Source organism: Monodelphis domestica, chromosome 2 (genome assembly GCF_027887165.1).
Source record: "Monodelphis domestica isolate mMonDom1 chromosome 2, mMonDom1.pri, whole genome shotgun sequence".
NCBI classification, from domain to species: domain Eukaryota; kingdom Metazoa; phylum Chordata; class Mammalia; order Didelphimorphia; family Didelphidae; genus Monodelphis; species Monodelphis domestica.
Window position 1 is genome coordinate 32,073,606 of NC_077228.1, and position 13,352 is coordinate 32,086,957.

Below are 13,352 nucleotides of genomic sequence, written 5' to 3' on the forward strand. Positions count from 1 at the left end.
CATCGAGACAAGCAGGCAGGCCAGGGATGCCAGGAAAGGCTGGCAGGAGCCCCAGCCTCCAGGGCTTCCACCAAGGGGTCGCAGGAAAAGAGATGAACCTGGGCTGATCCTTCATTTTGCAGAAGAGGACCTGAGGCCCGGAGCCACGAAGACCTTCCCGAGATCCCACAGGCCACTGATGTGAGCCCAGGTACCACCGCGCTTCAGAACTTTCATTCATTTTGCACCTCCCCTCGCCCTCCCCCGGCCCTCCTCTGCTCTCCATCTGATAAAGTAAAGGGAAGGGAAGAAGCATTTATTGAGCACCTACTATGTGCCAGGCATGGGCTAAACACTTTACAAACATCCCTTTTGATCCTTACAAGCACCTTGGGAGGTAGGTGCTGCTATGCCCATTTTACAGTTGAGGAAACTGAGGCAGACAGCAAGAAAGTGACCTGCCAGAGTCACCCAGGTCCTCCTGCTCCAGCACCACCCACCTGGCCACCTCAAAAGGCACAGAGGGGCCTGGGTCACTCATGCCCTGCTCCCCTGCCCAGGTCTCCCAGGGAGCTCCACCAATAACAATGATGGTGAACCCTAACAAGTCTCTGCCCTCTGGAGGTCCTCTCTGCCGGGCCGGGGAAGGGGAGGGAGGGGAGGTCTCCAGTCAGCACTGGGCAGGGGGCCAAGCCAGGACGCAGACCCAGGGAGAGGCTGTTTGGGGGCTCCAGAAGCTTTCTGAGAGCACTGGACAAAGAAGCAAGTCTCCATTCTGCCACACTTGGGCACCCCATGCCTCCATTTCCTCTTCTATAAAACGGGAGCCCCGCTATTAACCACCTACTCCCGAGGTTGCTGTGAGCCCCAAAGGCCATCCCCAAAGACCTGGAGCATACAAGGGGTCCTGGAGGCCAACCCCCTCCCATGATAGTAAGGCCAAGGGCTGTTGGGCCCTGGGGAGGGAAGACCTACAGCCCTGGCTGGGCCAGAGTCACAACATCTCACACGGCTATTTCAACTCAGATCCCTCTGGCCCTATCAGGGAGGCTGCCCGAGGCCCGGGCCCTGCGGGGTGAGGACGGAGCCCACACCTGCTGACAGCCGGCCTCTCTCGGGGCTCCAAGACACCCTACACACAAGCTGAGCAATGCTGGACAAGTGGTTCAAACACCTTAGGCCTCAGTTTGCTTCTCTGTAAAATGGAGCACTGCCTGCCCAATGAATGAGAAAGACAGCGGAGCCTGCACCACCCTTCTCAGGCCCAGACCCCAATCTCAGCCTGCAGTGCCTCCCATCTCCTGACTCAGGGCCCTCCTGCCTCAACTCTTCCTCCTCCCCAGCTGCTTTGCTGACCACCATCACTCTATTTCCAGCCTCCACACCTTTGCCTAGAACGCTCTCCCTCCTGGAGACTCAGCTCAAGCAGTCCCTCCTAAAGGACACCTCTTTAGCCCCCAGGCCCAGTTCCTACTTTGTCTCCCCATCAGAATATAAGCTCTCTGAGGGACGAGAGAACTTGTCCGTTTCTTCTGCACCCAGCCCTGAGCCTTGCCACACAACAGGAGCGAAATACACGTCTGTCATTGGGCGGACAAGGATTCCCTCGGATCGCCCCTCTATCCCTAGAGCCAAGAGCGTGGCTTCCCCCTCGGGATCCGGGCCCCCGTCTAGCCCTCCCGATGCTCTCTTGCTGGGAATAAGAGAATCCGGGGATCAGGACAGTTTGTCCCAGGAGGCGAGGCCCTGGGTCCCAGCCCTGCTGCGGCGCCCTCCCTGGCCACTGGCCAGGCCCCTCAGCAGCTCCTGAGCTCACACATGGCAGGGGAGTCTCAGAGGTCTCCTTCCCCGAAGCTCGGGTCCCCTCTGTGTCCTTCAGAGACCTGCCAACAGCTGCAGGATGGATGGCAGAGGAGGATGGGGTGGGACCCGCCTCTGCCGGATAGGACAGGAAGGGCCGCCTGTAGGGAAGCCAAGTAGGTACCTGAGGTATGTTGGCTCCACATGTGGAGACCACTGGACGCCCCTGTCTCTGCTGAACATACTGGCTAGGGGTCTCCTGGCCTCCCACCAAGGCAGCACAGCTGGGGATAGGACCAGGAACCCGAGACGGGAGAGAAGTCCGGGCCTGGGCAGCTAGGGCACACCCAGAAGCTTTCCGGGAACAAGGTCCACCTCCAACCCAGAAGAGCACAGGCGATTCCCTCCAAATCAGAAGGATGCACGCAGAGGGGAAGGACAGACAAAAGGGGAGGGAGCGGGGTGGAGTTCCCCATAGCCTCAGGCCCTGAGATGCTCTCCCAGAAAAAGGGTCCTTAGGACAAGGGCAGGAACTTTCTCTCTCTCAAACCAGAGCTTCCCTCCAGAGCTCCACCCTCCAGGTCATCCACCTGGGACCCCACCCATTACATTACCTCACCCCAATCCCTTTCACTTTATGACTCCTAGGTCCCACCTCTCCAGTCTTCCCTTCTCTTCCTCCCCATTCACAGGACTGCTCACCTAATAATCCAGGCTCTCATCTCTTCTCCCAAGAACTCCTGCATCAAACAGCTGACTACAAGATCTGAAAGTCTCTCCCCTCATCACTGTAGCTTGCACACAGCTAACCCAATCATCTATAGTATTCCCTTCTCCAAAAACTTCCAAGGGACAAATTCTGGGGGCAGAGCCAAGATGGCTGAGAAAAGGAAACACTCGGCCGAGCCTTCCCTCCAAATTCCAGCAATTCCATTGCCTATACCTACTTCCACGTCACAGCTCAAGAGCAGAGAGGAGCATTTTTGGTCATGAGGGAACAGAGCTCTTTGAGAAGCAGTACTGATTGCAGTCTCATGGGGCCAAGGATACTTCCTCGGAAAGGACCAGAATGTAGACCAAAAGGGTCTCCAGAACTAGCTCTGAAAACATTAGTGAAACAAAGACCTGAAGATCAAGAGGTATGCCCCTCCCCTTCCACACCAGGAACAGAACCAAACTTCAAAGTCAAAAATTAGGTTGGGAAAATGAGCCCCAAAAAACCCAACCTGGCTATAAAAAATCACTATGGTGAAAGGGAAGATCAAAACACAAACTCAAAAGAAAAGACAATGAAATAGCTTAAAGCAAAGCCTCAAAGAAAAAAATGTGAACTGAACACAAGCCAAACAAGAATTCCTGGAAGAGCTAAAAAAGGATTTTCAAAACCAAGTAAGAGGAGTAGAGGGGAAAATGGATTAAAAAAAAAAGAGCAAGAGAAGAAACTTATTTTTTTGAAAAACCGTTTTGCAAAAGAGACACAAAAATTTTTGAAGAAAATAAATTCTTAAAAACTAGAATTGGCCAAATGGAAAAAGAGGTGCAAAAAATTCCACTAACAAAAACAACTCCTTATAAAGAAGAATTGGGCAGAATGGATAAAGAGGTACAAAATCTCAAAGAAGAAAACATTTTCTTATAATTAGAATAGGGGAAGTAGAAGATTATGATTCCAAGAGTCATCAAGAAACAATAAAAGAAAGTAAAAATGATGAAAAAATAGAAGAAAATGTGTATATCTCATTGGAAAAACAATTAAACTGGAAAATAAATTAAGGAGAGTTAATTTTAAAATAATTGAACTATCTAAAAGTCATGATCAAAGAAAGAGCCTAAATTTCAAGAAATTATACAGGAAAATAACCCCAATATCTTAAGATTTAGAGGGTTAAATAGAAATTGAAAGAATTCACTGATCACCAATGATCACCACCTAAAAGAGATTATAAAATATATACTCCCAGGAATATTATAAACAAATTCCAGAGCTTTAACACTAAAAAGATAACACTATAAGCAATCAGAAAGAAACTATTCAAATATCACAGAAGTCAGAATCAGGATCACATAAGATTTAACAGCTACCATGTTAAAGAAGTGAAAGGCATGAAATATAATTGTACATTAGGGGAAAAAAATCTAGCATTATAACCAAGAATAGTGTACCCATAAAAAAAGGTGTTATCCTTTGGAATGGGGAAGAATGGATATTTAATATAATAGATAATTTTCAAACATTTCTAATGAAAAGACCAGAGTTGAATAGAAAATTTGGCTTTTAAAAAGAAGTCCCAGGATGCAGCTAGGTAGCTCAGTAGAGTGAGATCTAGGTCTAGACAGGAGATCCTCATTTCAAAATTGGCCTCCGCCAATTCCTAGCTATGTGACCCTAGGCAAGTCACTTAACCCTCATTGTTTAGTGTTTACCATTCATTTGCCTTAGAACCAATACATAGTAGTGGTCACTTTTTAAAATAAAAAAGACCCAAGAAAAGAGTAAAAAGGTAAGCATGAAAGAGAAATCATAAAGATCTCAACAAGGTTAAATCATTTAAATTCCAATATAGGAAGAAGATACATGTAATTCTTAAGAATTTTATCTTTATTAGGGCAGTCAAAAGATTCAACATAGAGGACATAAGTGAGTCATTTATGTTAGGATGATAAGAAAAATAGATCGGTAAGAAAGATGAATGCATTTGGAGAGGAAAGAATAGAGAGAATAAGGGAAATTATCTCATATAAAAGAGGCACATAAGGAAGATCTTTCACAGTGGAGAGGAAAATGGGAGGGGGCAACACTTGAACCTCACTCTCATCTAAATTGGTTCAGAGGAAAAAATATACACATTCAATTAGGAATCAAAATCTATATTATTCAATAGGGAAAGAGGAGAGAAAAGAAATAAGAGAAATGAGGCATGAGATAAAAGGGTGGGAAGATAAAGGAAGTGTGAAGATGGGATTAACGCTCCCCGGCCCATGTAGCAAAACTATAGCTATAATTGGTCCATGTAAAAGTGGAAGGAAGGCACGGGAAGTAATGAAAGGAAGGGTCTTTAAAAGTGGCAAGAACTTCCTGTGACCAGGTCTTTTGCCTTCAATTTGACCCTCAAGGTGCTCTGGCTGGGGACCTCGGACTGCTTTTGAATTTTCCCTTAGAACTACCACATGGGTGAGTGAAAAAGGTCGACTTCCTTTTTCCTGGTTTTCTGAAAGTATTAACCTTTGGAGAGGCTCCTTGTCTTGGAGGAGACCTTGTGGCTAAAACCCTTGTTTAGTTTACCTCTGGGCCCCTTTGCTGGGGCCTCTGAAGCCCTGCCTGGTTTGGACCAGGTCAGAGTAAATATCTCTCTGATTTTCTTACTTTCACTCTTTCTCTTTTTGTAAATAAACCACCATAAAAAGTCATTCCGACTTGAGATATATTAATTTCTGGTGACTACACTCATATATTTAGTCCAATCCTTTAATATTTTACCCCTTACAGAAGGCAGTGGTCAAAATTAAAACACGAGGGACAGAATAAAAAGAGAGGGACAAATAAAAGATAATAGGAAGGAAGGAAAGGCACAATTTGTAATCATAACAGTGAATGTGAATAGGATAAGTTCACCCATAAAACAGAAGCAGATAGCAGAATGGATTAGAAAGCAGAATTCAACAAAATGTTATTTATAAGAAATACACCTTACACAAAGTTAAAATAAGGAATCAGAGCGGAATCAATTCTGCCCTAACTGAAGTAAAAAAGATGGATGTAGTCAATCATGACCTCAGATAAAGAAAAGAAAAAATAGGCCTAATTAAAAAAGATAAGGATAAAAACTCCATCTTGCTAAAAGGCACCACAGACAATGAAATAATGGCAATACAAAACATATATGCACCAAATGGCACAGCATTCAAATTCTTGAAGGAAAAATTGAATGAATTACAGGAAGAAAAACATAGTAAAATTATACTAGTAGGGGACCCTCAATTTTCCCTTGTCAGAGGTACAATAATGTAACCATAAAATAAGTTAAGAAACAAGAAGATGAATAGAATCTTGGAAAAGTTAGATATGTTAGACCTCTAGAAAAAAAATTTAAGGGAATAAAAAGGAATAAACCTTTTCCTTAGCCACCTTCACAAAAACTGACCATATTAGGGCATAAAAAATGCAGAAAAGCAGAAATAGTAAATGTACCTTTTTTTAGACCATAACACAATAAAAATTATATTCATTAAGGGGCCATGAAAATATAATTAAAAATTAATTGGAAACTAAACAATCCTAAAGAATGAGTCAAAGAACAAAAACAGAAAACAGGTAATTTAATTAAGCAGAATAACTATTAAGACAAAGATACCAAAATGTCAACGCAGCAAAAGTAGCACATAGAGGAAAATATATATCTCTGAATGTGTATGTACATCAATAAAAGAGAGAGCAAATCAATGAATTGGGCATGTAACTAAAAAAACTAGAAGAATAAAAAAATCTCCAATTAAATACCAAAATGGAAATTCTGAAAATCAAAGGAGAGATTAATAAAACTTAAAGTAAAAAATTACTGAATAAAAGCTAGAAGCTTGTTTTATGAGAAAAACAACAAAATAACTAAAACACTAGTTAATTTGATTTAAAAAAAGAAAACAAAATTGCCAGTATCAAAAATGAAATGGGTGACTGCACTGCCAATGCAGATGAAATTAAAGCAATTATTAAGGCTTACTTTGTCCAATTATACATTAGGAAAACTGACAATCTAAGTGAAATGAATATAAATTGCCCAGATTAACATAAGAGGAAACAGAATAATTAAATCTATTTAAATCTAGAAAAAGAAAATGAACAAACCCTTATTGAACCCCTTAAAAAATCTGCAGAAATTTATAAGAAATTTTGACTAAACATTTAATAAAACATCAATCCTAATAATATGTAAATTATTTGAAAAAATTAGTAAAAAAGGAGTCCTACTCCTCTTATAATAAAAATATGGTGTTGATATCTAAACTAGATAGAACGAAAACTGAGAAAGAAAACTAAAAACCACTTCACTAATGAATATTATGATGCAAAAATTTTTAATACTCTCAAGGAGATTATAGCAATATATTAGAAAAAGAATCTATAACTAGGTAGGATTTATATAGCACCAGGAATACAGGGCTAGTTCAATATTGAGAAATCTATAAACATAATTGATTATATCAATAATAAAACCAACCAAAATCACATGATTACACCAATTGATGCAAAAAGCTTTTAATAAAATACAACACACATTGCTATTAAAAACACTAGAAATTTTTATAACGAATTTCTCTGATAAAGGTCTCATTTCTCAAATACATAAAGAACTAAGTCAATTTTATAAGAATCAAGTCATTCCTCAATTGATAAATGGTCAAAGGTTATGAATAGGCAGTTTTTAAATGAAGAAATCAAAGCTATCAACAATTGTATGAAAAAATGTTCTAAATCTCTCTTGATTAGAAAAATGTAAATTAAAATAACTCTGAGGTACCACTTTCCAACTATCAGATTGCTACTATGAAAGAAAAGGATGGAAGGCAATTTGGAATTATGCCCAAAAGGTTATAAAAGAATGCCTGCCCCTTGATCCAGCAACACCACTTCTAGGTTTGTACCCCAAAGAGATTTCTAAAAATTGGAAAGTACCTGCTTATACAAAAATGCTTATAGCTGCTCTTTTTGTGGTGGCAAAGAATTATTAATTGAGGGGGAAGTCCATCAATGGGGAGATGGTTGAATAAGTTGTGGTATAGGATTACTGTGGAATACTATTTTGCTGTGAGAAATGACAAGGGTTTAAGAAAAACTTGGTAAGTCTTATATGAGTTGATACAGAGTTAAGGGGGTGGAGCCAGGACAGCATTGTACAAAGTAATAGGACAACTGGAAATAACTTTGCTCCAAGATGGCAAACCTATGGCACGGGTGCCAAAGATGATATGCAGAGTGCTCTCTGTGGGCACTTGGCTGCCCTCCCCACCCCACCTCAGAGTTCCTTACTAGAAAGGCAGAGGGACTTGAGTGGAGCTGCTCCACTCCCCCCCTCTCCCACTCCTCTGCCCAGGAGCCCAATGGGAGCACACAGGGGGAAGGTAGGTGGCTCACAGGCAGCAGAGCTGAAGTGGAGCAGAGTACTCAAGTCACTCCCTTCCCCCTCTCTATACTCCCTGAGGACATTCCTCACTTTACCTGCTACCCAACAGCCCAATGGGAGCACTTTCTCCTGGGGATGAAAGGGGGCAGAGGTGACATGGCACACACTATCTATCATCACTGACTTACCTATTCTTATCAAGGCAATGATCCAAGAGAATTCCAAAGGATCCATGATTAAAAATGCTCTCCACCTTGAGAGAGTGAACCAAGGGATCCTGAGTACAGGCTAAAGCATGCTTTGTTTTGTAAGCACACTTTTTTTTTTGTCACACAGCTAATACAGAAATGTGTTTTGCATGCCTTCACAGATATAACTGGTATCATATGGCTTTCTTTCTCAAGGGATAGGGAGGGTAGAGAAGAGAGAGAGAGAATTTGGAACCAAAATTTTTTAAATGAATATTTTTAAAAGTTCTTAGTAAAACTGGGAAATATTTAGTGAAATAAATAAAAATACATAAGAAAAAATTGGGGGCTCCCTCCAATAGCTCAGAGCCCCTGCTTACAGATAGACTCTACCAGGTAGCCAAGTGTCAGTGTTACAATCTAGGACATCTGAGAACTCTAGGGCTTTAGTGCACCTCTTCTCCTGGTCACTTTCTACCTAATATCAGATTTATTTCTGCATATGTGACAACCTCCATTGGACTAAAAACTTCTTGAGGTCAGGACTGGTCCTTTTGTACTCTTTGTGCTCAGCACAGTAAACAATGTCTGGCATTTCAATTGGAGACTGAATAGAATGGTCCTCCCAGGGCATCTGACCTAACCTGGATCTGTAGCCATTTGAGTATTTGAGGGCAAAGGTCAAATCCCTCTTGAGGCTTCTCTCTAACTCACATATTCTCAGTTACCCCAACCCACAACTCTCAGGCTTGCACTCTTTGGCTACCTGGTCACCCCCACACTGGATCTCCTCCCATTGTGGTCTCTGCTCTTTAAGCCATCCCTTCCAGGTTGCCAGTCCCACCTGATCCTTTCAGTCGGAGCCCATGTTCCAGCTGTATGTACCAGTGTGAATCTTAAAAACTACTCAGACTCTACTTTAGAAGATTTGATTAAGCTATTCCCCATTTTTAACAATGGAAGTACTTGATCAGGAATGTATTGAGAACTTTTAAAATTAATCCACCCTACTTAGACAGTATCCTAGGGGAAGATAAAGTTGCAAACTCCTGATTGAACAATGAAAAGTCCTTAACTCATACTTATAGTAAAGCTAGAACCTTAAGCTAGGTCTATTTTTAGATCTAATACAAAAAAGGTGCTAAGTACCTATAAAGGTTAAATTAATCACTAAAAGGTCAAGCAACTAACAAAAGGCAAGCTTAACAAAAGAGGTGTGAAGTACTCAGAGGATTTAATCTAACCAGAGAAGGTGAGAACCAAAGAAGATGAGAACTAAGAATAGTCAGTCCTGGGAAAAAGCATCTACTGTGATTGGGAGACGTAAAAATTTAGGGGAGGTGACATAAGAGAAAAATTCTTTAAAAGGAAGGGGTAAAAGGTAATTTGGTAGTTTGAGTTCAGAGTTGAAGTGAGGCGATTTAGAATGGAGTTCGCAATTGAATGCAGTGTGGAGTTAGACTCTGAACTCAGTTCAGGAGATTCAGTGGAGGACTGGAACTTGCTTGGAGACGATCTTGTGGTGAGTGGTAAAGACTGACTGGCTGTCCCTTAGGCGTGCTCTCTTCTCTTCTCTTCTCTTCTCTTCTCTTCTCTTCTCTTCTCTTCTCTTCTCTTCTCTTCTCTTCTCTTCTCTTCTCTTCTCTTCTCTTCTCTTCTCTCTCTTTCTCCTTCCCTTAATTCCTTCATTTATATTAATTAAAATCTCCATAAATCCCCAGCTGACTTGGGTATTTTTCATATTTGGGAATTTCCCATGGCAACCACTTAAAATTATCTTTACAGTTTCGCATTTTACAGTTTTTAACATTCACACCAGGAAGCCCTTGGCTGGAACTGGGAGGGGAAGAATGGAACCCATTGGGAATGAGGGGGGACCTGCTGCACAAACCTTCCCAAGTGAATGGAATGGGCTCATCCTATGAGGAAACAACTACAAGGAATTCTGAGACTATGGAAGGCTTGTGTGAACAGGGCAGAACAGAGGCTACACCAACAAAGCAACCACCTGGACACCCGACAACTACAGCCCTAAAAATGAGGGAGATTCTCAAAAGGAAGCCGGATGCAGAACATTATTTTTAAAACCTTCTATCTTCTTGGCAATAAGGCAGAGGCTGCTAGTGTAGGCTCCCCTCTTCACTGGGGGAGTGAATACAAAGGGGAGCCCCATTTAGAGTTGAGCTGGGAAGAGCACTTCCTCATCAGCCCATGTCCACCCCTGCCCTCTGTCTGGGGGATCCTTGAGAACAATCAGATTTAGGAAAGGGCCTCTCTGCCACTCCTTCCTCCTTCCATTTTGAGCAGCTTACCTGGGTGGCCATGAAGTGGAGAGTGGGGCCGGGGCAGGGTTGGGGACGTGCTAGACGGCACAATCAGGCTCTTTCGGTTGCTCGTCCTGCAACTGCAATAAAAAGAAGAATGTGAGTAGGGCTGATCAAACAAAGAGGTTGGAGCTGTAGAGGCCTTGGCTCCCCACAAACATTCTGGCTGACACTCACTGACCATGACTGAGAGCAGGACAGGAAGTTAAATCAGAGACAAATAGCTAAGAGACAGACTTCAGGGGCAACAGGCTCCCTGGATGGGGACAGCATGGTCACAGAGGGGAAAACTAATGGCCAGAAAAGAGAAATATCACAAAACAAGTCAGCCGATGACCCAGAATTCAAACCCAGATTTCCTTAGTCCCAGGTCAGGTATTTTCTTCCTTCCAATATTGCCTTAAGGCAGACAAACAAATAGGTCAAAGTGACATTCAATTTGCATGCCATCCAACTGGACCCAACTAAAATGGGAATTCACTCAAAAATGGGGAAAAGGTTAAAGAAGCACACATTGATTAATGATCACTATTTCCTGTAAAGGTTTAACAGGTGCAATGCAATCACCACAATAGATATTCTAACAGAGCCCAGAAACCACTTAGCTACATGTCCATCTCCTTGCCAGCTGAGAGTGTGAATTTTTAAAACTCCTCCACCCTACTCAGACCGTACTTTAGGAGATCTGATTTATCTATTTCCTGATTAGTAACAATGGAGATACTTGGTTTAACAGAATCAGGTCTTGGGAACTCTACATTGCTCTACCTTACTTAGTTTAACAAGGTCAAGAATGTCTGTACCATACTCAAGGATTAAGTATCTGAGGAAATGGCCTTCAACAGACATGTGCAGAAACAGCTGACAGACCCCTGGGCTGTCCTAAGTCAAGCTAAGCTATCATTGGTACAGATGAGATGCAGGAAAGTGACATAAAACCGTCTATATAAGGCACATCACTTCCTCTGCTCTCCCTCTTTCGCCGGAGAGGCGACTCTGTCTGGCAGCGTGCTAAGCGTTCCGACATCTTGGCATGGTGGCAGCTATTTGTCTGGGTTTGACAGTGAGTTTGCCCTTGAGCTGATTCAGGTTCAGGCATCTTGGCTGAGCCCTTTTTGAAGTTCAGGCTGATTCCTTCCTCTTTACTCACCAAAACCCTTACCTTCCTAGAGCCTCTGGTCTTCCTCCTGGTACTAACCAGGCGGGAGAAATCCTATACCCTTTCCCTCTTCTTAATTTCTTTCCACTATATCAATTATATCACCATAAATTTCCAGCTGACTTGGTTATATATATTTTTAATATTTGGGATATCCATGGGGACCAAATAATTAACATAGTTTAGGACACAATGCTAAAATTATCCTTTACAAGAGGAACAGTGTCATTGACCAGCCTTTAGGTTGGGACCAGAGAGGCAGTCACGTCTGCGAAGTCAATGACCTGTGCAAAGTCTCTGAGTCAGTAATACCATTCCTAAGCCTATTTTGCAGAAATCAAAGAAAGGAGGATAGGATCTCTATATGCACAAATACATATAAGTGCCTATCAATCAGGGATCAGATAACCAAATTGTGGTTTATAGATATGATAGAGTATTATTACACCATAAAAAATGATGAACGAGAAGATTTCAGAGAAACTTGGGAAAACCTATATAGGCAAATGAATACAAAGAAAAGTGAGCAGAAACAGGAGAGCAATTTATACAATAACATTATAAAAAGAAATTCTGAAAGACTTAAGAACTCTGATCAGTCCAATGGCCAACCATAATTCCAGAGGACTCATGATGAAGTTAAGTTGGCTGCCCACCCACCACAAGCCAGATAGGTGAGGAACAAATGTGCAGAATGAGACATACATTTCTATACCAAACCAATTTATTTTGCTTGACTATGCATATTTGTTATAAGAATTTTATTGTGTTTCATAATGGGGCAAAGAGAAGATGGAAGAAAGAACAAATAAATTCTTGTTAATTAAAAAGAAAAGAAAACTAGTCCATTTCCCTCTCTCCAGGATCTAGTTTCCTCCTCCATCAAATGTAAGGACTAGACTTGATGACCTCTGAGGTTCTTTCTGGCTCCTTTGATCAATCAATAATCAATTTACCTTAAGTGCCCACTTTGTGCTGTGCATTGTCCATTGTGCTAAATGCTAGATTATAAGCAGCATCAACTCATTCAGCAGTGAAAAGTGGTGGGGGAAAGAATGTGTCCAAAGAAAGTATGGCATAAGATTCAATTAGATCAGATATAGGAAGATACTGCTTGGGAGATAGGAGTTATTTGTGGAACCAAGATGGTAATGAGAAGTCAGCAATTTTTCCAAGCTCTAGCAACCACTTCCTCTAAAAGCATAACAAACTGAATTCTGAGTGGGATTTAAAAAAAAAAAAAGGCACAGTGAATCATTTTTCTAGCCCACAGAAGCTTAGGAGCACAAAAAGTGGTGGGAGCTGGCTCAGAGCTTGGTCACCACTCAAGGTCTAAGTATCTGGTAAAAAAAAAAATTCCTATAAAAGCACTACACACTGAACTAATCACCATGATAGCTCCACTGCCCTAATGAAAAGAATAGTTGTTACTATGAGGTGTAGGTCCCCTACCTGGATAAGAATGAAGATCAGCAGGGTAGTGACCAGGCCTCTCCCTGGATCACAACACTTTGGAAGCATCAAAAACTTCAAGGCCCCCAAAGAGCTTTAAAAGTAACAGAAGGACATAAAAACCAGAAGCTCAGGTCAAATATCCTACCCCTAGGTGAGCAGAGCCCAACTCTAAAATAAAGTCCAAAGTCAAGAAATAGGCTGGAAAAATGAGCAAACAACAACAAAAAATAACCTGACCATAAAAAGATATTAGGGTGACAGGAAAGATCAAGATACAATTTCAGAAGACAATGACACAAAAACATCTACAAGCAAAATCACAAAGGAA

The 13,352-nt window shown here is 41.9% G+C and overlaps 1 protein-coding gene across 19 annotated transcripts in view; it reads right to left on the reverse strand.

Annotated features, from left to right (window-relative positions):
- Positions 1 to 13,352, reverse strand: part of MAST2 (microtubule associated serine/threonine kinase 2) — a 190,026-nt gene that overhangs the window by 26,570 nt on the left and 150,104 nt on the right. For all 19 annotated transcript variants that reach the window (XM_056815210.1, XM_056815209.1, XM_056815224.1 and 16 more), the window contains one exon: positions 10,399 to 10,490. In XM_056815210.1, the coding sequence (XP_056671188.1) occupies positions 10,399 to 10,490 (92 nt within the window). The remainder of the gene's footprint in view (positions 1 to 10,398; positions 10,491 to 13,352) is intronic.